General features: G+C 43.5%; 2 protein-coding genes across 2 annotated transcripts in view; one reads left to right on the top strand and one right to left on the bottom strand.

The window, feature by feature from the left end:
* The window catches only part of VBP1 (VHL binding protein 1), a 15,165-nt gene extending 3,156 nt beyond the window's left edge, over positions 1-12,009 (top strand). The window contains exons 3-6 of the mRNA XM_019540441.1: positions 2,430-2,496; positions 2,917-3,015; positions 9,241-9,379; positions 10,735-12,009. Coding sequence (XP_019395986.1) covers positions 2,430-2,496; positions 2,917-3,015; positions 9,241-9,379; positions 10,735-10,805 — 376 coding nt within the window. The 3' untranslated portion in view covers positions 10,806-12,009. The remainder of the gene's footprint in view (positions 1-2,429; positions 2,497-2,916; positions 3,016-9,240; positions 9,380-10,734) is intronic.
* A 3,852-nt stretch (positions 12,010-15,861) lies between these two features.
* LOC109313725 (ras-related protein Rab-39B) lies at positions 15,862-18,115 on the bottom strand (the record flags this gene model as incomplete). Its single annotated transcript, XM_019540440.1, has 1 exon — positions 15,862-18,115. A coding segment is annotated over one exon (465 nt), but the record flags the coding sequence as incomplete, so codon positions are not given.
* Positions 18,116-22,006: the final 3,891 nt, after the last annotated feature.

Here is a 22,006-nt window from a genome sequence, read left to right as displayed (position 1 = left end):
AGGTCTGATTGTAGCCTGTTGCATCCTTCCAATGTACCCACGTCCCCCCATATCTTAGTGTCATCAGCAAATTTGAACAGGGTGCTTTTTACCCCCTCAGGGTGCTTACCCTTTTCTTCAGTCCCAAATTAGGACAAGCAGAATGCAGATTCCCAGGACTAGGGAAAAGTGAAATATTTTTTAGGAAAAGGTGAAGTGTTTCCTTTTTAAACCAAAGAAAACTGTGACTGCCTGAGAACTAGCCTGACTGGTGAGTTGCCAAAGAGAGAGTGAGCTTGGGGGTGCTCCAGTGTTGCTTGGTGGCTGCTGGGGAGGTTCAGCTGGGTGAGCTAGATCAGCAGTTCTCAGTTAGGGACCTGTCGCCCCCTGGAGGCCCATGGGCCGGTTTCGGGGTGTCTGCCAAAATAAACCAGAGAGCGCAACCAGCAGCCTCGGTGGTGCTGGGGAGCTGGCAAAGAAGGGGCTGGTGCCCTCCCCCTGCTGCAGTGCTGTGGGGCCCACAGGCAGGCAGGGTGGAAGGAATGGTGCTTCCCTGGTGGAGGTGATGAGCTGCTGCCCTTTGTGGGATAGGTGGATCCCCCCTCTCTGGGCTGGGCTCAAGGGCAGCAGAGGGGACCGCTGTATCTCAGGGACTCTCCACCCTGCAGGCTGCTCCCACCCACTTCAGCCATGGCAAGGAAGTGACCTATGTTCTGGGCCCTTTGGGCAGTTCTTCCTGCAGCCAGCGGTTGGGGGGTGGCACGCCCGTGCCTGGGACTGGCCTCTTGCCTGGAAAACAACAGTGGTTGGAAGGCAAGCCACCTTTTCGCTTCAGAGCTGCATCCCTGAAACCTGTGTGTGTGTCAGCAGGTGTGCATGTATGTGTGTCAGCAGGTGTGACTGCACCCATGTGGTGTGTGTGCAATCTGTGTGTTGCTTGGGATGAGTGTGCATGCACGTTTGTGACCAGAGTGATTGGTGGAAGGAGCATAAAACCAGTGCACGCGTGTGAAACGTGTCTGCATATCAGTGGGTGTGATATTGCATGTGTTAGAAACCTGTTATAAATCATGATTTATTTAATGTCAGTTATAATAATTGTAACTTACTTTATGCCAATTGTCATTTTTGTACCTATATTTTTTGCACCTTTTCTTTTTATATTATGCACTACATGCGTTTAGCTGTAACTATCAATTTAATACAGCTTTTAATCTATTGTATATGCAGAAAAAAGTTGTTTTGGCACAGGTGGGCAATAGGGTTTTTATAGCATACTGTAGGGGACCTCTGGAAGAAAAAGGTTGCGAAACCCCTGAGCTAGAAAACAACTTTTACCAGACATCTCATTGGTCTGAAGTTGCTGTGTGTCCCTGTAAGTTTAGTTCCAATGAATTGGCACATTTAGGGAAAAAACTATTCCTTCAGAAAACTTCCGGTCAGCTCTAATGCAACGTCAGATGATTGTGCTTGACAGTTCTTTGCATTGGTTAGAGTTGAGACCTGCCATGTAGAAGAGAAGACTAAGGGGAGGATTTGATATCAGCCTTTAAATACCTGAAGGGAGATTCCAAACAGGATGGAGCAAGACTGTTCTCACTGATGACAGAACAAGGAGGAACAGTCTTAAGTTGCAGCAAGGGAGATTTAGGTTGGAAATTAGGAAAAACTTTCTCACTGGGAGGGTGGTGCAGCACTGGAACGGGTGACCTAGAGAGATAGTGGAATCTCTGTCCTTGGAGGAGTTTTAAGGCCTGGCTCCACAGCCTTAGCTGGGATGATGTAGTTGGGGCTGGTCCTGCTTTGAGCAGGGGGTTGAACTAGATGACCTCCTGAGGTCCCTTCCAACCCTAACTTTCTGTGACCCCCCCAGCGATCAAAGTCAAGTTCATTTGTTGAATCTTTTGTCTGTTCAGAAGTAGATTGATTGTGTAAAATGTCTAATCTTAATTATGCTTCTTGTTAGAATGACTAGAAGATTTCTGTATGTTTGAATGGTCTGTCTGGGCATTCTAAGAGCTCGCTTTATTGACTTAAAGGAAATTAGATTTTAAAGCATTAAGGAAAAGAAATCTGTATATCTGCTGAGTAATTTGGGCATTCTTCTTCCAGCCAAGAGAGCAGGCAGATGGCCTTCTATTTGTTAAACCAGATATTAACAATAAATGTTTGGTGTACAGCACTTTGAAGCCTGTGTGTTTTGGGCTGATTCTTCATGGAATTAATAATGAGCTCTGGGACTGGAAGGAAGTAAAATGTAGACAAAATATCTTTAGGTAACTTGTCACAACTTGCATTACATTTTCTTTTTTGTAAGTCTAGAAGGCTCTTAGAATTTGCGCTTCTCAGATGGAGGTTAGATCCTATAGTAAAATTATTACTTGTTTGGAAAACTCTGTGTGTGGTGTGTGTGCAGGAAATAGTAAATATGACTTTTTCTTAATTCACAGGCTAAAAAGTCAGATTCCTGAAATCAAACAGACGTTAGAAATTTTAAAACACATGCAGAAGAAAAAGGTAAATTGTTTTGAATGTCTAATAGGTGTGAATGACTAAAGCCTGATTGCTTTTCTACCCAAACAGAGCATGTTGCAATATGTTTTGGGGAACGTGATTAATTTGCTTTTGTAAAATGACATAATTATTCTTAAGGCATATGTAGTACTTTGTGAAAGCTAGTAAAAATATATATGTATGCATTTAACTTTACTTTCAATAGCATATAACTTGTAGCTAAGCTTGGAATTCAGGGGCTAAAGCTAGTCTTTATAGCTATTTTGAGGTAAAGCTTCACAATAGTTTATTATAGCTTTAATACTATACTATACTGTGACCATCAAGAAAAATAAGAACAGTGCACTCCCTACTATAGATTTCATATTACTGTCTTAACCAATTGCAATGAAAATGCAACACATTTCTGTGATCCCTCTTTAGGAGTCCACAAATCCAATGGAGACCAGGTTTTTATTGGCAGATAACCTTTATTGCAAAGCTTCAGTTCCGCCTACAGATAAAGTGTGTTTGTGGCTGGGGGTAAGTAAATACAGAATTTCTCTAAATAAGTGATTTTTGTCCTGATCAGAGGGTTCCCTTGGTACCCTGGGGTGCTACAAGAACTTTCCTAAAAGTGCCACAGTGCCTGGCCTCTTTGCAAGGAGGTAAGCGCTCCGTGTTGCCCTGTGTCTATCCCGGCATCCTGTGGACAGAGGGCATGTGTCTGCTGCTCCCGGGGCTGCTGTTGGCACCCCTTAGTAGACCTTGTTCCAGCCACCTGTGGACTCTGAGCAGCATGCTGTGCTGTAGGCAGGCAGACATGGGGGGCTGTGTACTTGTGCTTTTCAGCCAGGCTTGTTCTCCTTAATTCTTGGAGCCATCAGCAAGGGCTGCCAGGGCAGAGGGCTGCTGTCAGTCTGTGCAAGATCCTGCAGGGGCAGCCCCAGTTGTGGGGGTCACCTTTTACCCTATCTGTGTCAGACCAGGGAAGAAGGAGATGGCAAGTTTTGGGATTAGCAGGGTGAAGTCCTCCTTTGACTGCCCTCACCTGGCACCAGCTAGATCAGTAGTTCTCAATTTTCAAGGTCCCCCTTCCAAAGCTGTTCTAAATTTAGGTTATAGCTCAGTAATTCTCAACTAGGTTGATGCTGAATTCAGAAAAGTTATGGAGAGGTGCCTAGAGGCTAAAAGGGTTGAATCATGGAAAATTAGGTTTGGAAGGGACCTCAGAAACTCCAACCCCAAAGTAGGACCATCCCCAGCTATGTCATCTCAGCCAAGGGTTTGTCTAGCCCAGTCTTAAAAAACCTGCAAGGATGGAGATTCCACAACCGTTCTGGGTAGCCCTTTCCAGTGCTTTCCTACGCTCGTAGGGAGAGAGTTTTTCCTAATATCTAACCTAAATTGCTGAATACCACTGCTCTCAAACATTCTTTAAATAATGCCTAGGTTCATAAAAGATTTCTTGTTCATCTGTACCTCCTCACTGGTACAGATAACATACGTGGGGAATGAGGAGAATGCAGCCACTGCCTTTAATGGAGCTGCATGGGTCACATGAAAGGGAAGAATTTGTCTAATTATGGTTTCAAAGAAAAAAATTCTTAGGAAAAATAGCATGTTGCCTGATAGAGCTACTCTTTCATGTACCAGTGCCCAGTGGGAGTTCTGTGTGCAGATGTTTGCAGAACCTAGTGCCTGTTGTTCCATGGAGAAACAACTTGCTTAGCAATGGTCTCAATTTATAAGACAAAACGAGTTTTTAAGAAAGTGCTATCTACAGTACAGTAACTTTTTTTTTTTGCAAGTGATGGTCTGGGAGGAGTTGATGCTTGACATGCATTTGAAATGTGTGATTCTTGTTCCTTTCCCAAACACTTCCATATTTAGCTCTTGTCTTTGTCCTTATGAGGTCTTCAGGGACAGTTTGTTTTGTTTTTTTTTTTTTCTTTCTTCATATACCCTAGCAGAAAGGGTTCTGGACTCCTAGGTGCTGTAGTAGTACAAAAGAATGTGACACTGTTTAAAACATGATCCCTTGAACCTTTGATCTGAAGGTTTAAGCAGTGATCTCTTTGACAGTATTGTCACTAATAATTTTAAGATTCTTTACCTATGTCTTTGCAATCCCATTGTCTTTGATTTGGTTGATCTTGTAGCCTGTTTTGGCTCCTGCTTCAACTTAGCTGCTAACCAAACTAACCAAGTTCTAACTCTCCTATGTCCTCATACCTATGCCTCTGAAGTGTTAATGGGAGTAAGAAGTGGTGACAGCTTTATGCAAAAATCCAGCATAAATTGGAAGTTACCCAGGGACTTGCCTATGGATTAGTATTTACCCAAATCTAACACTAACCCCCTTCCCTCGCTCCCCCAAGTCGGCATGGGGAGAGAAGCCCCTTGTCTTAGATTTGTGTACAGTGTGGAATTGGGAGGCAGGTGGCTACTGTAGCTCTGACTCTGAGCCCAAGTAAGGGCCAGAGTCAGACCCACAGCAGCTTCCTGCCCTGCTAGGCACAGTTCTGCTCAGGCTCAGGCTGGATTCCCTCTTAGGCATGGAGCAGCAGCACTGATGCTGCTGCATGGCCAATGGGCTCTGCTGCCACCAGGTCTGCTCCAGGAGGGAACAAAACCCAAGCAGAATCTGACGTTGTAATGGGAGGGAGGGGGCAGAGATTATGGGATGGAAGGTTGAGGGGCTGTGGGGACCCTAGGGATGGCAGGGCATTGTTGGCAGGAAGGCAGCAAGGGGAAGAAGGGTGGGGGGGTAGAGCGCAAAGGGCCACCTGACTCCCTCAGCCACTGCTACAGCAGGGAAAGCCGTGGCAGTGGCAGAGACAAATTTGTCTCTGTGGCAGTGGCAGAGACAAATTTAAGATAATCCTCCAATAATTAGTTTCTATACCTGGAAAATTGTAATGTTTATACATTTTTCATATAGAATCTTATTATAGGGGGGTTGCCTTAAATTCAGGGTCAACTTAGATTCTAGTAAATGCAGTAACGACCATTTGTAACCATATTTATACATTCTAGATTGACATCTCAGTGTCTCTCTTTGCTTGGTGCAGAAAGATGAATAACTAACAGTATAGTCTGAGTCTGGAATATTTAACCAGCAATTGTGTTGATTATATGCATGCAGCAGAATAGAACGTAAGCAGTCTGCAGTTTACATTGATGGTCTGCGTTTTGCAGTAAAAACTCTGGTTTGGCAGTGAAGTAAATGGAGCAGAGCAGTTTAAACACCACTAAGGATTTTGTCCTATTTTCAGTGCTTATACTTAATTTACTCGTATCATCTGAAGACCTATAAGTTTTCTTGCTGACTTATGATCAGATTCACGGATTGTAAGGGGCTGGAAGCAACCTCACATGATCATCAGGTCCAGCCCCCTTGCGCTAGGCAGGAAAAACAACTGGGGTCAGGTGAGCCCAGTGAGGTGACCATCCAGTCTTCTCTTGAAGACTTCCAGGGTAGGTGATTGCACCACCTCTGGAGGGAGCTTATTCCACAGTCTGAACACCCTAACTGTGAAGAAGTTTTTCTTAGAGTTGAGCCTGAAGCAGTCTTCCAGGAGCTTGTGGCCATTACTCCTGGTTTTCCCCAACAGTGCCCTGTTGAACAATTGTTCGCCAAGCCCTTGATGTACTCCCCTGATGTAGCGGTAAGCTGCTACCAAGTCCCCTCTCAGCCTTCTCTTTTTTTAGGCTGAAGAGGCCCAAGTCCCTCAGCCTCTCCTCGTATGGTCTGCCTTGCAAGTCTCTGATCATACAGGTGGCTCTTCTCTGGACATTCAAACTTTTCCACATCCTTGTAGAAGTGCAGCGCCCAGAACAGGATGCAGTACTCCAGCTGCAGTCTCACCAATACTTTGTAAAGTGGAAGAATAACTTCCTTGGTTTTGCATGAGATGCATCGGTTGATGCATGCCCAAGTATTGCCCTGCTGGCTACAGCATCGTACTGATAGCTCATGTTCATGCTATGGTCTGTTGTTACCTCTAGGTCCTGTTCAGTTGTGCTAGTCAAATTGGCACCACTGAGCCTGTAAGTAGGTTGTCCCCAGATGGAGCACTTTATACTTCTCACTGTTGAACTTCATCTGGTTCCGATCTGCCCAACTCTTCAGCCTGTCCAGGTCTGCCTGTATCTGCAGCCTATCTTCAAGTGTGACCATGCTCCCCATAGCTTGGTGTCATCTGCAGAATTGGCCAGCGAGCTTCTCACCCCCTAATTCAAAATTGGCTAGAGAGCTTCTCACCCCCTCATTCAAATCATTGATAAAGATGTTGAAAATCGCTGAACCAAACAGACCCCTGAGGGATACCACTGGCCACTTCTCGCCAGGGCAAAACAGATCTTTTCATTAGGACTCTCTGGGTCCTACCCCGCAGCCAGTTTCTTACCCACCTAACAGTCGAGCAGTTAAGTCCACAATCCTCCAATTTTCCTAAGAGAACATCATGGGATACCAGACCAAAGGCCTTTTGGAAGTCTAGGTATATAATTTTGACCTCTCTCTCATTCAGGTGGTGAAATACCTGGTTGTAGAAGATGATTGGTAAAACAAGACCTGCCTGCAACAAAGCCATGCTGGCTGTTGTTCAGAATCCTACCTTCTGCAAGCGTATCACACACAGACTCCTTGAATTTTTCCAGGATTTTCCCTGGGATTCAAGTTAGGCTAATTGGTCTAAAGTGGCCTGGGTCCTCTCCTCCCTTTCTTGAAGATGGGCACAGCATTGACCCTCTTCGAGTCTTCAGGGACCTCCCCTGAGCACTGGGTGTTTTGGAAGTTTCACCAGAGGCCCCATGATGACCTCAGCCAACTCCTTCAGCACTCTGGTGAAGCGCATCTGATCCTGCTGACTTTTATAAATGTCTAACTGATCATGCACCAGCTCAGTGTCAACGATAGGAAGGCAGTCAATCCTGCCATACCCCTCTGAACTTTAATTTTCCCCTTGGTCCAGTGAAATACCAAAGCAAAATAGTCATCCAGGAGTTCATCTTTTTCTTGAGTGTCGGTAACCAGCTGTCCTGAGGTGTTAAGCAGTGGCCCCACACTTCTGTTTTTCCTTTTGTTCCCAAAATACCTAAAGAAGGACTTCTTATTGTCATAGATTCATAGATGTTTGGGTCAGAAGGGACCTTAGCAGATCGAGTCCAACACCCTGTCCTTGATTCCCAGTCCTAACTTAAATTCAGTTGCCACCTTAGCTTTTCTAATCTTGTCCTACAAGTGCAGGCTGTTGTTGTATAATCCTCCTTGAGGACTGTCCCAAGCTTCCATTGTCTATATGCCTCTCTCTTCTTGTTCAAGAAGACCATGATATCCCTATAAAGCCAAGAGGGCTTCCCAGCCCTTCTGCTACCGCAAGGGAATGTTCTTCTTTTGTGCTTCAAGGATCGCGTCCTTGAGGAACAACCACTCCTCGTGTACTCTGTTCACCTTTGGTCCCTGGTCCTGCAGTGCTTCCCCTACTATTGCCTTGAGCTGTCGAAATTTGCTTTTTTGAAGTCCAAAACTTCAACCCTGCTAGTTAATTTGCCTGCCTTGCAACGGACAGTGAACATGATGATTTTGTGGTCGCTGGCGCCCAGGATACCTTCAAGCCACTCACCAGATTGTCTCTTTTGGCGAAGGCCAAGTCTAGGAGAGCATTACCTCTGATTGGCCCTTGCACTTCCTGAGTCAGAGCTCTTCGACCCAGGTCAGGAAGCAACATGACCAGTCCGACTTGGCCAAGTATTCTTCCCAAGCAATGTCTGGGTAATTGAAGTCGCCTGCGACAACCATGTCCCGTGAGTGCACGACCCCTGCTGGTTCTCGAACTCCAGACTAAGCTCTTCCCCCTGGCTTGGTGGTCTGTAGTATATACCTAGTTATGTACCACACCACTGCACCACACTGTCCTCCCCTGCCCGTAGTTTCCCCCAAAGGGTTTTGAGCCACTCTTCTTTGGAGCCGATGTCAGCCTCCAAGGAGGTGTATTGCTCCCTCACATGGAGAGTTCCACCTCCACCTTTCTTCCCTACTCCGTCCCTTCTGTGCAGGGCGTAGCCCTCTATAGCTATGTTCCAGTCATGTGAGGAGTCCCACCACGTCTCCATGATCCCTCATAGATCGTAATTAATTGATAAGTAATTGATTAAAAGTATTTGAATTATTGGACTGTGGTTCTGGATACCAGAATATCTGACTTGAGGGCACAGTAATACAATTTATTTTAATATTTGGGCCTGCTAGTGTTTTCTGCATTGGTTGGCCGTCTCTGACTGCTTCCAATCACATTCATGAAGCACTTGCATGTTCTAAAACCCAGATGTCCCTGCTTTTACCAGTGCTTAGATACAAAGTCCCAGTCAGTGGTTGGGTCAGAGCTTGAAAACAAGAAGACCCTTAAATATTGAAGCAGTACCAAGCCAGCATAGTCTGTATTCAGACACTCCCTTATCTGCAAAGATACTTATTTTGAGACTTCTGAGGTAAGTCCCTGAACTCCCTGTGTGTGTGTGTGTCTGCCTGAACAGAAGTATCTGGTTAAGACAAAAATATTGTCAACAGACACATGGCTGAATAACACTCATGAAGGTGATGGAGGCTTCAAGTGGATCCCTTCATCCTTGTTGCTGTGTCTGTAGCCTGGATGTAGGCATGTTGGTTTCTGTCTACATATATTACAAACAGTCTGATACATTCATGAAGTTCTCCTTGGAGTAAAAATGTTATCAGAATTTAAATGCCTCCTCCTTTTTCAGGCCAATGTGATGCTTGAATATGATATTGATGAAGCCCAGGCTCTATTAGAAAAGAATCTTTCCACAGCTACAAGAAATCTTGATTCGCTAGAGGAAGATTTGGATTTTCTTAGAGATCAGTTCACCACTACGGAAGTCAGTATCCTTTCCGAGGGCAAAAAACCTTTCAAGACTGCTGCACAATTTTTTCCACCTTTTTAGGCAGGGAAGTATATTTAGTGCTGTTTTATTTGCTGTCAGTTTCTGAAGGGGTAGAAACACTTTCCCTTGGAGTGAAAATGGATCATGTCTCTCAAGTTTGGTGTGAGGAAGGGGTCATTTAACATATAATTTGCCTGTGAACAAGCTGCCAATATAATGCGATGGCTGCTCCTGTTCCAAACGTGCAGTTCAAAAACAGGCCATATCCATATCCAGGTTACAACCTTACTGGGGCAGGCAGTGGTGCTGCAAACATGGTTGCTGCGCCCCATGTGCGCTACCTTCTGTATCTGGAACAGCGTAGCTGCTTATGCAGTGCTGCAAGTGGGCTGGTTGTTGCTACTAAGTGCCAGTACTGGCTGGCCTGCTCACACCACTATTGAAACTATTCTGCCTTCAGTTCAGGAGGCAGCCAGCCCGGAGCAGTACAGCATGTTTGTGCTAGATAACCTCAGGATGCTATGTGTGGACATGCCCACAGGTAAGAGCTTAGAGTTGTTGGCCATTTGGATTTACTGACACGCTGGAGTATGACCAAGTACTATTTTGGATTATCCACCAGCAGTGTCCAATTCTGCTGCTGGCTCATGGTTGTTCGGAGCAGTGTTTGCAATCCTAAATGAACATCTCTGGGCTTTTCACGGTGTGACACTCTGCATTGTTTCTTCATCTTCAAATCTGTCCTTTCTGAGGAGCACACTCTCTTTAATGTGGCTGGCTGATTAATTAAATAGTGCTTGGTATCACTAGGGAGCTATTACTGATGGGAGTGGGGCATCATGACTGCCTGAACTAATCTTTCTAATGTTTATGAACTAGTCATGTAGTCTTTGTGCAAGTTAATCTTTTAAGATGCCACCTTGCCCAGATGTCAGCCTGACTTCAAACTAACATGACTACCTTCTGTCTGAAATGTGTAAAACAGCTAGGGGATTGGTTGTGACTGAAACTGTGCACTTTTGGAAACTAAAGTGCAAGTAAATATGAAAAGACAAAGGTATGTGCAAAAAGGACATGGGCATCCCTATCTTTTTTGGTACTGAATAGAGGGTTCTGTGAAGAACAGGGTCAGTAACAAGTATGGGCATCTGCGTGCGTCAGCCGTCAGAATTTCTACAGCATCACAGTTCTGTACTACCAGTCAGCTGTTTTGTTAATCAGCTCTTATATTGCCATTCATGAATCAGCAGTAAGGAGAGATTAATTTGCTAGGACATAATTATAGAGTGAGTGGGTGCATGTGTGTGTGTTTGCCAAAAAACAAAAAACCTAGTTCCTTAACTATACCCTCAGATATGGCTAGAGTTTATAATTGGGATGTAAAGAGAAGAAACAAGGACGATCCTTCAAAAAACAAAGCATAGTTTGGCCAATTTTAAATGTGGTCTGTTTCCAAATACTTTTTTTTTATTATTATTATTTTAAATGCCCCCAAAGTTCATCCTTAAGGGACGGAGTTTAATCACTTCAGTAAATGATAAAATATATACGAAACGAAAAATAATGGCAAGCACCATGTTATTTATTTGTAAACTCAAAATTTGGTTTCATGCATGCTTCAGGAAATGATTAATTATTTGAAGAGATGCCACACAGTCCAACAAGGAACGTAGCATTTTTGACCAGATCAGTCTGTTTGCCATAAGTAATTTCTTACCTGAAAGTTTGTCTAAAAATGTAAGGTGCACATATGGAACTGACTCCAGGGCATTTGAGCAGGTAATTTGTAATGTATGGGTTTGCTTTTTTCCATCTTTCCTGATGTGTTATACATACTTGCTGAGGTTAAAAATCAGCTTTGCGTGGGGAAATACACGCAGCTGTCATTTTGGCAAATAGGATTTTGCTGCATTTGCCCTAAGTTGTGTTTTTTAGTTGATTATTTCTTCAGCAGCATCAGTCAACAACCATTCCCAGATATCCACTGTGGATGAACTTGATTTTACTTATTACTGGTTAACAACTGCCAGCTTCGACTTCCTGCACTTTACACAAGACGGTTCATGATCTGCCTTCAGAAAAGAACAGTGATCTTAATACATTCAGTGAACAGCACAAGCTATGTCAAGACTGCACGTGGCCTCACCTGTGCCCCTTAACACATGCACACATTGTTTATCTTTGCAAACCTATAGACAGGTGGACACCAGAATGCTAACAGCCTGTACTACAAGAAACAAACCCATTTACAATCCCTTAGACAAATGCTGTCTAGTACCAATGTCTTAACACTGTTTGAAAGCCTCCCAAAAGGTGAAACCTGTATTTAAATATGGATGGTCTACTAGAGCGCACCTTCTGTTGCAAATGTGCAGAATATTTTTTTTTTTTCAGTTATAATGAAACCTCACAGGATTTGTTGCCTTGTTACCTCTGCTATTTCATCCTACAATAAAATGCACGTGGTGGTCGAATTAGTGGATAAGTATTTGACATGGAGTTACTGATAATACAGGTTTCACTACAAAATAAATGCAAATGTTAACTGTTATATCTTCATGTAATAAACAATATACCTGTAAAGTTTTTTGTACTTTTATTTCATGATATTAAAACAGTGAAACTAAACATCTGTGGCCGACACCTTTCTATGTATATTTTCATGGTTGGGTCACAAACCTTGTGCACTCCCTTAAGCTCTTGGGACGTTTGTACACATACTTGCATCGCAGCACCAGGCACTTTTAGAAGTGCTTGGCACTGAATCACATACATTTGTATAAATGGCAAAATGCACACTGGCACTGAAAAAATGCTGGCAGCAGCACACTTCTGAACTAAAACGCATCAAAGGTGTTTTAGTTCAAGAGTGCACTGCTGCCCTTTTCTCAGTGCTGCTGTGCATTTTGCCATCGATACAAATGCAGGTGATGCAGTACTGGGCTCATCAGCTTGCATGCTTCACAGATTCAATTAATCAAGTCTGCTCTAATATGCTGCATATCAGAGCAGACAAACTTATATGTATAAATGCCTTTGGAGAGGCTTGAGAAATCCAGTTGAATCAACAGAGTTGATTTCCACTGAGATGACAGCTGGATTTGGTAGAAAGCTGCTGAGAGAAAGTATGGGGTAGGTGGTGGGGAAAAGCTAAGTGTTAGAAGCACAAGCAAGGGTTTGGCAGCAGCTTGATGGAGAGGGGAGGTAGGTGTCAGCCAATCCTGCAGGTTGGGTCTGTGATGGGGAAGCTGAAGCTCAGGCTTTGTCAGTGGGAAGCCAGTGGATCCGCAAGATCTGAGCGTAGTGTAGAGTTGAGCAGGAACTGCAAATCTGATGAGAGACCACTGGAAGTGGATGTCAAAGCCCACCTCTCTCTCAGGTTCAACAGAATCCCAGCCTATGTGCATACGTCAAAGCATCTTGGGTGCAGCCATGGATTTGGATACTGCGATAACAGGCTGTTTATTTGAATAAGCAGGGAAACCTTGGGCCTAGTAGCAGTAGTGAGAGTTTGGATCAATGCTTCTGTCAGCAGGCAATAGGAAAAACAATTGTCAAGCTAATAGATTCAGCATGGGGAATTACTGGGTGAAGCTTTATGCATTCTTCTGTAAAGGATCATCACACCCACAAAATAAGTTTGCAGTATTTTTACTAAATGTGAGGTTGTTGCTCTACTTGTAAGTGGAGTGCTGGGATTCTTTTGTATAGAGAAACCTGTACCAAGCTGGCATGTCATAAGCAAGGATTTTGGCTGTCTGCATGCCACTGAAGATTCTTGTCCCCCTCCTCCCCTTTGCTGCCTCTCTGCTCTGCCATGCTCAGGTATGGGTCATTCTTCTGTACCTCTGCAGGGCCATGCTGCTTGCTTCTGTGGCTACATTAAATGCTGTATCACGGTAGATTGTGTATAGTGATTTTACTTGAGAGAGCAGCCATGTATGTAGCAGATGGCCTGACTACAGATGGTACTGCCCTAAAAGCAGACAGGAGAGTATAAAGGAGCCATATGAGACCATTTGCAATGAGGAGCAACTGCTGCTTTCCTAGGGTCTCCTTTCCTCTGAATCCACTTCCTCCTTCCGTGAGCAAGTACCTCACACTGGAATCTGTTGTACAACAGCTCAAACCTACTGTAAAACAGCTCTCCTGGTGGATGCTTCCAGGGCAATGATTGCATTTCTTCAGTACGCACAATAAAATGTCAAGTTAAGCATGTACAAGGCAGCGTATATATTGCAGCATGACATTAACAATCAGCTAGTGCTCTGGAGTAGGGAGCAGAAAGGGAACAAAACCTAAGCACAGTGAATGATATCCCCTTAGCACTGCTTAACGCTTTATCCTTGGCACTAACATGCTTAGCATAACACCCTAGGCACGCGCACTGAAGCAGCAAAGCTTTCCTGAAAAGAGACTGAGCTCTTGCTTATAAACTCTCCTTCATTAAGTGTACACTGACCATTTGGGTGACCCTATGGTTAAGACCTGCAAAGGGGGTAACTCTTCCTTAGTTTGTTTTAAAAAACTTTCAGCATTTCACCATTCAGCAAGAGATTATCTGAAGGAGAAAAAAGACAGAGCGAGCTCTGTTTCTGGCCACTCGGCCTTCCCCTGATACAGGATCCTTTGCCACCACCTTTTAAAGCTCCACTGTTTCATGGTGGGATAGTTCCTCAGCTGCTATAAACCACTAACTCCACTGCAACTGAATGTGGGGAAGCTAAAACATCTTACAGCAACTAAGGATCTGTACCATGATACTTCGTTATTCGGAATACCTGCTATGATAAGGTTTCTCTGAACAGTGTGATTACCTTACCAAAAAAATCACGGTTGGGGTTTTTTTGGTATGATATCTCTAGGGCAGCATGGGAGTTTCTCCAGAAGCCAACTGATTTCACAAAGGCTGTTAAGCATCTTTAAAAGGACATCTTCTTTGAAAACATGCACCATTAGAGAAAATGCATAATATATTCTGTTGTAAACAGACTGTGTGTTGTTTATTATTGATCTACCTTGTATTGGGTTTTCAGTCATGGTAGCTGTAAGAGGTAATACAGTTACTAAATGGCTTACTGATGAAGAATGGGGGAAGGAAAAAACCACAAAGTTTCTTTACAAGTTCTGAATTTCACATAATCACATATTAACCATTTTGCTAAATACAAGCATGTTTTCATTCACATACAGCTAAATACAGCATTTTTTTCACATTTCATTACAGTGCATAACAGAAAGCTAGGAAAAGTGTACAGTATACTTTTATTCTGGAGGTTCTGAGCAATTCCAATCTAACATGCAGATTGTTTTTAACCTGTGATCTGGACCACAGAAAGTTTGTTTTTGTTCGACTGACTTCCCCTAGAGTAAAAGAGGTCCTGAAACTTTATCCTTTGAAACTTTTGCTTTCCAGTTTCTCCAATACCTCTTGCCATAGTCAAAGCATTAAAACCAGTTGTTAGAAAAGAATGCTTATCATAGCCTATAAGTTTTTTTCATCTTAGAAAAGAAACTCCAAACTTTGTACAGATGACTCTACATTGCTTATGTTTTTATAAGCTGCCTAGAAAATGTAGAATTAGAAAAAAGATGTATATAATGATCTCTCTTATTTAATATAACCATTTTTCTTTTGTTTTAATCATTTTAAGTACGTTAAGATGGTGTAGAATGTTTTCATACTGCACCTTTTTTAGAACTACAATACTTCTCCGATAAATTCAACATTTACTCTTAAGGCCTGAATAAAATTCCTTATGACTTTCTGCCTTAGAAAAACAAATAAACAAACAAACAAAAAACCCCTACGCCCACTAAATGAAATGCAGTTTTTCATTATAGTGAAAATGAGCAAATGCAATGAAAAACTCCATCACCTTCCCCATCAGCCAGGTTCCTGCTGTGCTGGCTTAGAAGAACCTGGTGATACCTGAACCCTACTAGTTTTACTTCCTTCTGTGTCCAAAAAATATTATTTAAGACTCATTCTCCTCAACAAGAATATCGGAGACAACTGTAGAACTGGCCCAGACTTGGAATGGTCAAAACAGTGGTTTGCAATATTTTTTTATTTGATGAATGGAAGTATGTCAACCTGACCTTTGTGTCTATCAAAGTTAGAGACTGGTGGCTCTGTTCTGAGTCTGGAGAAGTGCCGAGCAGGTCTCTGCACAATTCTGCCAATAGCCCTCGGCTCCAATTGGTGTCACTGTAAGTTGTGGACACGTGGCTCATACTATTCTAGCTCTCTCCTGATTCCCAATCCTGCCAAATGTATGCCATTCCAGAAGGTTTCAAAATGCCCTCTGCAGACTGTGGGCCCAATGCAACATCCATTCAAATCAATGGAAGGAGTCTGACGGACCCGTAGCACGAGGTCAGCAAATTCAGCACATTTATGACCTAAGCAAGATTGACCATCGGGCTTCAAAGTTAAAAGCTGCAGCATTAACTCTCCGGCTGATACCCCTTTTTTCCACGATCTCCTCTCTGCTCAGCAGGTGGTAATTTATTGGCAACAAAAGCAATGAACTAGAACTGGTACCAGAAAGTATAAAAGTAAAATATTACTTGTCTTCATGTACAGCTTTTATACCTAGGCTGTGATTATTTTTATGATCCAGTGTCCTGACCAAATGGTACAAAATACAGAAACAGATCTGAAGAGAGATTGGTTCAACTTGTTAACAACCAAAAAAGCATACTCTTATGGAACATGTTACCTTAGAAAAGCAATTAGGAATACTTGTCTACTAAGAGGCCTGCATTCAAACACTGAACACGCCTATTTGGTTTACCTAACCCTCCAGGCCTTTAACAGTTTGGCTTGTAAAGTTTGCAAACTTGAATAAATCTCACTATAAGTTCTGCTAATAAACTGATCCCCCTAGGTACAATTCAGGTGCATGGTTATCATGCTACATTTCAAAAGCTTACTTTGATACTTAGAGGAAGTAAAGTTCAAATGATGGATGCTGTTCCCAGAAAATAAATGCCTAGTTAGAGCCTTTGTAATGCAGCTACCTAATCATCAGATTCTACCTGAGATGGATATGACTGGATTCAAACAGAGGAGAAAATATTCCCTCTTGGCCTTCTCTGACCTTTCTACCAACTCAGGTGTTTGTTCTTATGCTCCTCCCTCCAGGTCATTCCAATAAGGAAAATGACACTTAGGGACCAGAATAGGTTGCCAGTGGCTGCTCTGTTTTAGCACCATTCTTTAAAAAAAACTCACCTTTCTGGGTGTTTGATGCGTTTAATTTATGCTCTGGAATGTTCGTGCGTTCGTTCCGTTTTCCTAGTAAGTGGAGCTTAAAGGGGCTTAGCAGTAGGAGGGATTTTCACACCCCGGCACTGCAGACAGAAACAGCAGTGTTTCCCCATCTGACAGCTGGTTCCTGGTGGTGATGACCTGTCTGTGAAATACAGGATGGCAGGACACACTTGAGAAGCTTTATGTTCCTAACCTGTTAATTACACTGGAAATCGCTGAATCAGAGGTCTCTCCAGTATAATCATCTAGCTAGATTATATTTAATATTTAAATTCGTACCTCAATCCTAACTGGAACCATTATGCGGGATTTTAGTGTCAAGAGTCTCGGCCAGGTGTGGTAAGACTAATAACCCAATAGGGACAGGTGGTGATTAAGTTTTAGTTACCAATAAAACAACCCTTAGTTTCCTCTTTTAATACCAGTGAGTTTTTACTACAGGTTTTTAGGTGCAAGAACATTAAACACCAGAAATGTGCATGCCACATCTGAAAAACGGTTTCCTTTTGAGCTAACCACTGAAGCATTGCTCATGAGGGGTAACCATGCTGCATTCTCATCTTTCTGGAAATAACTGTTGACATACACCAACATTCTCGTTCTCTGTTTCTACACGCATGTCTCATACTAATAGACTATTCATACTGTGGCTTCAGCACGCAGTGTATAACTATAGATTTACTTAAAACAGGATATGGAAAATTCCCTGGTGCATACCACCTGGTTCAGATCAGCTTGCTCTTATGCCTCCCATCTCCTACAACGTAATCATGCATCCTTGTTCATTCTCATGTAAGTTTGTAGCCCCACCCCACCCCCGATTCTGGAAGGTTATTTGAAACGGAACATTGTTTTTCTGGTTCTGTTCCTCTAGTGTCCAAAACAACACGTTCACCACGCTAGCGTTACACCCCTTCTGTCACACGGAGTTCACTTAGTAGAGTATGTTTGGTTAGTAGAGTTCATCATAGCTTTTCTCACTAGACGTGATTAGCACAAGCACCTCCTATCTGATTTCACCACCTCTTCTGAGGAGTGTACTACATTTGGTACAAACCCACTCTTTACCCCTTCCCAGCCCTCCTGGATTGAAATCTCCCCCTTTTTAACAAGCTCATAAATATCTCGAGTCAGGTCGGTGAAGGCCTTCTCCACATTAATGGCATCCCGAGCTGAGGTCTCAATGTATCTCATACCATATGCAGCAGCTAGTTTCTCGGCCTCGTGCCTGGTAACTTGCCGCTGTGTGTCAAGATCACATTTGTGACCTACCAGGACAAAGACAATCTGGTAGGGCTGGACATGGACCTTTGTCTCTTCTAGCCACTCATGGACGTTCTGGAAGGACCTGCGGTTTGTAATGTCAAATAAGAGGAGGCCGCCTACTGAGTTCCTGTAGTAGGCTCTGGTGATGGATCTGGAAAAGAAGAAACCCCCACAACAAGAAAATAAAGGTTATTTGAGAGGCTGAGCATTTGGGGACCAGTAGGGGGTCTTTTGGGGGTGGAAAAGGGGGGCTTGTTTTTTAGATTCTTTTTTCCCTTAATGTAACATTTCTGACCAGCTGAGTCTGGTAGAAGAAATTTGGTTGGATAAATTTAGAAATCTGAAGGCCAGAAAAAAATGGAATTATGTAGGCCAAGGAATTTCACCCAATCATTTTTGCCTCATTTGTAACTTCTGTTTAAGCTGCAGCCTATCACTTAAAAAAAATCGTGTCCAGTCACAACTCAAAGCCTCCAGTAATAAGAGAATATACCACATCTCAGTTAAGTTGTTCCAGTGGTTAATTACCCACCCCCGTTAAAATTTTGCATCTAATTTCTAGTCTGGATTTGTCTAGTTTCAGCTTCCAATCATTGCATCTTACAACTTTTCCTGCTAGATTATGGAACTGTCTGTTGTCAGAAACTTCTTCCCCATGTTCATCACACGTAGACCACAATCAATTCACCTCCGGTTTAAAAGTGTTGTAACAGAGGCAAGGATCTTTCCCAGAATGGCAGGTTTTTGGAACTAAATACTCAATAAAGTATAGCTGTTTGTAAGACAAAAAAGTGGGATTGATAATAGACTGCTGTGGAGTTAGAAGCCAGAGCAGAGAAGCCTTAGAGAAAAGCACAGGAGATATAGATACATTCCTGCATGATTGTATGCGCAGACGTGCATATTAATTATTTTACAGCTGATGCAATACATTGTAGTACAGGCATCATCACTGATGCATTTGAAAGGGGAGTGCAATACTTACCTCTGCTCCAACAACTAAGTGAAGCAGATCTAAAAGGGGAGGGAAGGGGGATAGGCAGTAGGTAGGCTTGGGACTTCCAAGATCTTTTTGAGCAAGGACAGATCTCTCTGCAGACAGGCACAGGAAGTGAAGTCAAGCTAATAGAACAAATACAGAACTAAATTGTAACATTTGGACTTACCAGGTTTACATTTGGATGGCAAGTGACCTTGGATAAATAACCGGGAGGCTGTGTCATAACTGCTGAATAGCCCTTTGTTGTGAATAAAATAGTAATTATACCTTTATGTGGGGAGGAGCTCCTGTTCAAAAACGCTCTCTCCTTGATGGGATCCTATGCGAGGATGGAATGCATTGCTGCTCTTTTGTCACAAAACAGGAACCAGTTAACCAATGTGGATCACGTTGGTAGGAGGTTAATGGATCCTGCAATTTTTATATATTCAGAGAAGCTGCTCACAAATGAGTACTTAAGAGTTCCTAAATTCTGACCTATCAGCAGTGAACAGCACTGCCATAGTATGTTGGAGCGGGGAGGGCAATCCACAGAAAAACAGGAGAGGACAGAGAAGGAAAAGGGATTTCTTGGCTGCGTTGTGGATAATCTCTTCCCTCCCAAGCATCTGGCTCAGCATCGTAAGCAGCTCTGCATATCTGGTACAGAGCTGTGCGATTTGCCTTTTGCTCCCTCAGCAGCAGCAGTAATCAGATTCGGTAGCCTTTTAGTCCTCCCCAGCTGCTACAAAGGGATCTGTTTCCCGGCGCGCTCAGAGCTTCCGCTGCAGCCTCTCGGTCACTGGGGCAAACTCAACAGCAATACGATACAGGCACCTTCAAACTACCTAAGAGGATGCTTTGATTCTTGTTAATGTTAGACACTGGCTGGATCCCTCGCAGCCACTTGAGGTGAGAAGAGAACAAACTGCAGAATTAGAGACACTTGAGGCACAAAAACCTGCTCGGTCCAGGATGGGGGGGATAGTTCTCTCCCCTCAAAAGTGGCTCCATGTTCCAAACAGCCTCCATGACTTGATGCTTTTCCTGCAAAACATCTCACTTTGAGCTCCATATCAGCAACAGCATTTTGGCACATGCCTAACATTAATTTCATGGAACAGCTCCTGATTTACCTCAAAATGCACAGGCAAAATGGCCTGGCACAGGCATGTCCCGGCATTCACAGCCATCAGAGCACAGAGACTGTTTTCAAATGTGCCCTCCACACTACCCTGACATTGACTGTTTGCTTACGTGGGAAAAGCACACTGCTGCGATAAAATCATGGGACCAGAGTACGGAGGAGGTGGGTCCACAAGAGACACACGATGCCCACAATACCTTCCTGCCCCCATCTTGGCACACCTACATATACCACAACTGAGACAGGGTCAGCGCATTTCACTGGTCCTATTTGCACTTGCCTCTGCCTGAAAATCCCTGAGCTCACTGAAGGAGAAACTGTTACAGCTACCACTGTGTTATAAAAACGACCTTTTCCATTCATAATGCTGTCACAGCTTTAAGGTGACCTGGGAAGGAACAGAAAGAAAAATGGACTCACGCCTCATTCTTCATTCTTTATAACATACCAAGAAGGTCTGACGGAGGGAGAGAGAGGCATGCTTTTCAGTGTTCGTTTCTCTGCTGCTTTTTCCATTGGAAATTCAGGTCTCGGTTGTGGCAAGGACTAGGGTGACTGGAAAACTCTCCTCCTAATAATCATCATTATTCATCAAGAGCAAGCTCTTAATTAGTAAAACAAGGGCATCTCAAGAGACCAAAATGGGAGCTATTGGGAGGGAAAGCATTTTTGTCAGACACTATGAGCCCTTCTCTTTTGTTTTCAATGCCTAATGAGCACTTTGAAGACAGGGCAGCTTTCTGCCATAAAAATCCTTTCTGTGGCAAAAATCCCTCCTTCTCAATGAAGGCAAGAGAGCTCACACTCTTATGTGACACCCGGGAGAGGCCAGCCAGCAGCAGCAGGTATAACTAGACTTGTACTTAATCCCAGTATGCCAAATGTTGTAAACTGAGAGAGAAATGTTTTGGAAGGGGGTGGGGGTGGGGAAATCAGGCTTCCTATACACTACAAAAGGGCCCGGCAGAGGGGAGGCAAAAGGACACCAATTCTTCATCGGGTCCCTATAAATGCCAAGGTTCAGTGCCAGAGTCTGCACCGGCTGGAACCTGGGTATAAGGCTTCTCTTTCTAGCCAAGAAAGGTTGCAAGGTTTCTGTCTCTGCCTCAGCACAGGGAAAGGAGGGAGGGGATTTAACCTACTGACTGAAAAAAGGGAATAATTTCTCAAACAGATCATTAAAAGCAAAGATGGCAGCCTCCTGAAGCACCTCAGAGATCTGGAGTGATGGAAGGGGTCCACCAGGGAGAAGGATTAATGGGCAACATGCAGGTCAAAGACGTATGATAAATACAAATTACCACATGACTGCAATTTGCCATATGGTTCTGCAGGGAATCCTGTGGATATTACCACATGTGCACCTTTTATGTTCTCATCGAGTCAAGCTTGCTACCAATTAATCTCTTAGATTATTATTCAGTGTGGGGGCTGTCAGGCACCTTATCACAGTAGCCGACCCACAGGTAGGAATGTAATTCTTGTAGGTAGCCAGAAACTCGGCCTGTTTCTGTCTCATAATCTGTAAACTTGAAAAAGAAGCAACTGTTTTTGGTGGAGCCACATTTTCAGTAGCCATGTTCTGGAGTCTCGACCCCTGCTGCTCTATGGCAGGTCGCTACATTTTTGCCCTTCCTTTTTTGGCGGAAACTGCATTTTGGTGCCAAAGCCACCATTTGCGATAGATTTGCGTTGACTTCACAAGCTCAGTGAATTTCTGTTTCCATATCTAAGGGGGAGTTCAGTCTTGACCTATTTTTGCTAGTGCCAGAGAGAGCCCAACAAGGGGGATGCCTGCGTTTCGGCAAAATCTTTCCCATCAACCTAGACGGGCAAAGCAAAAGCCACTGTGCCCTCATCTCTCTCACACACAAGTGCACGTGTGTGCACACACACACTTTGAGCAAACCAAATGTGTACCTTTTCCTAATGGACAAGAATATGAGAACTGCTG

Source organism: Crocodylus porosus, unplaced genomic scaffold, assembly GCF_001723895.1.
Source record: "Crocodylus porosus isolate Cpor-Errol unplaced genomic scaffold, CroPor_comp1, whole genome shotgun sequence".
In the NCBI taxonomy this organism is placed as follows: Eukaryota; Metazoa; Chordata; order Crocodylia; family Crocodylidae; genus Crocodylus; species Crocodylus porosus.
The sequence above is the reverse complement of the archived record's forward strand: the minus strand, read 5'-3'. Positions and strand labels throughout refer to the sequence as shown.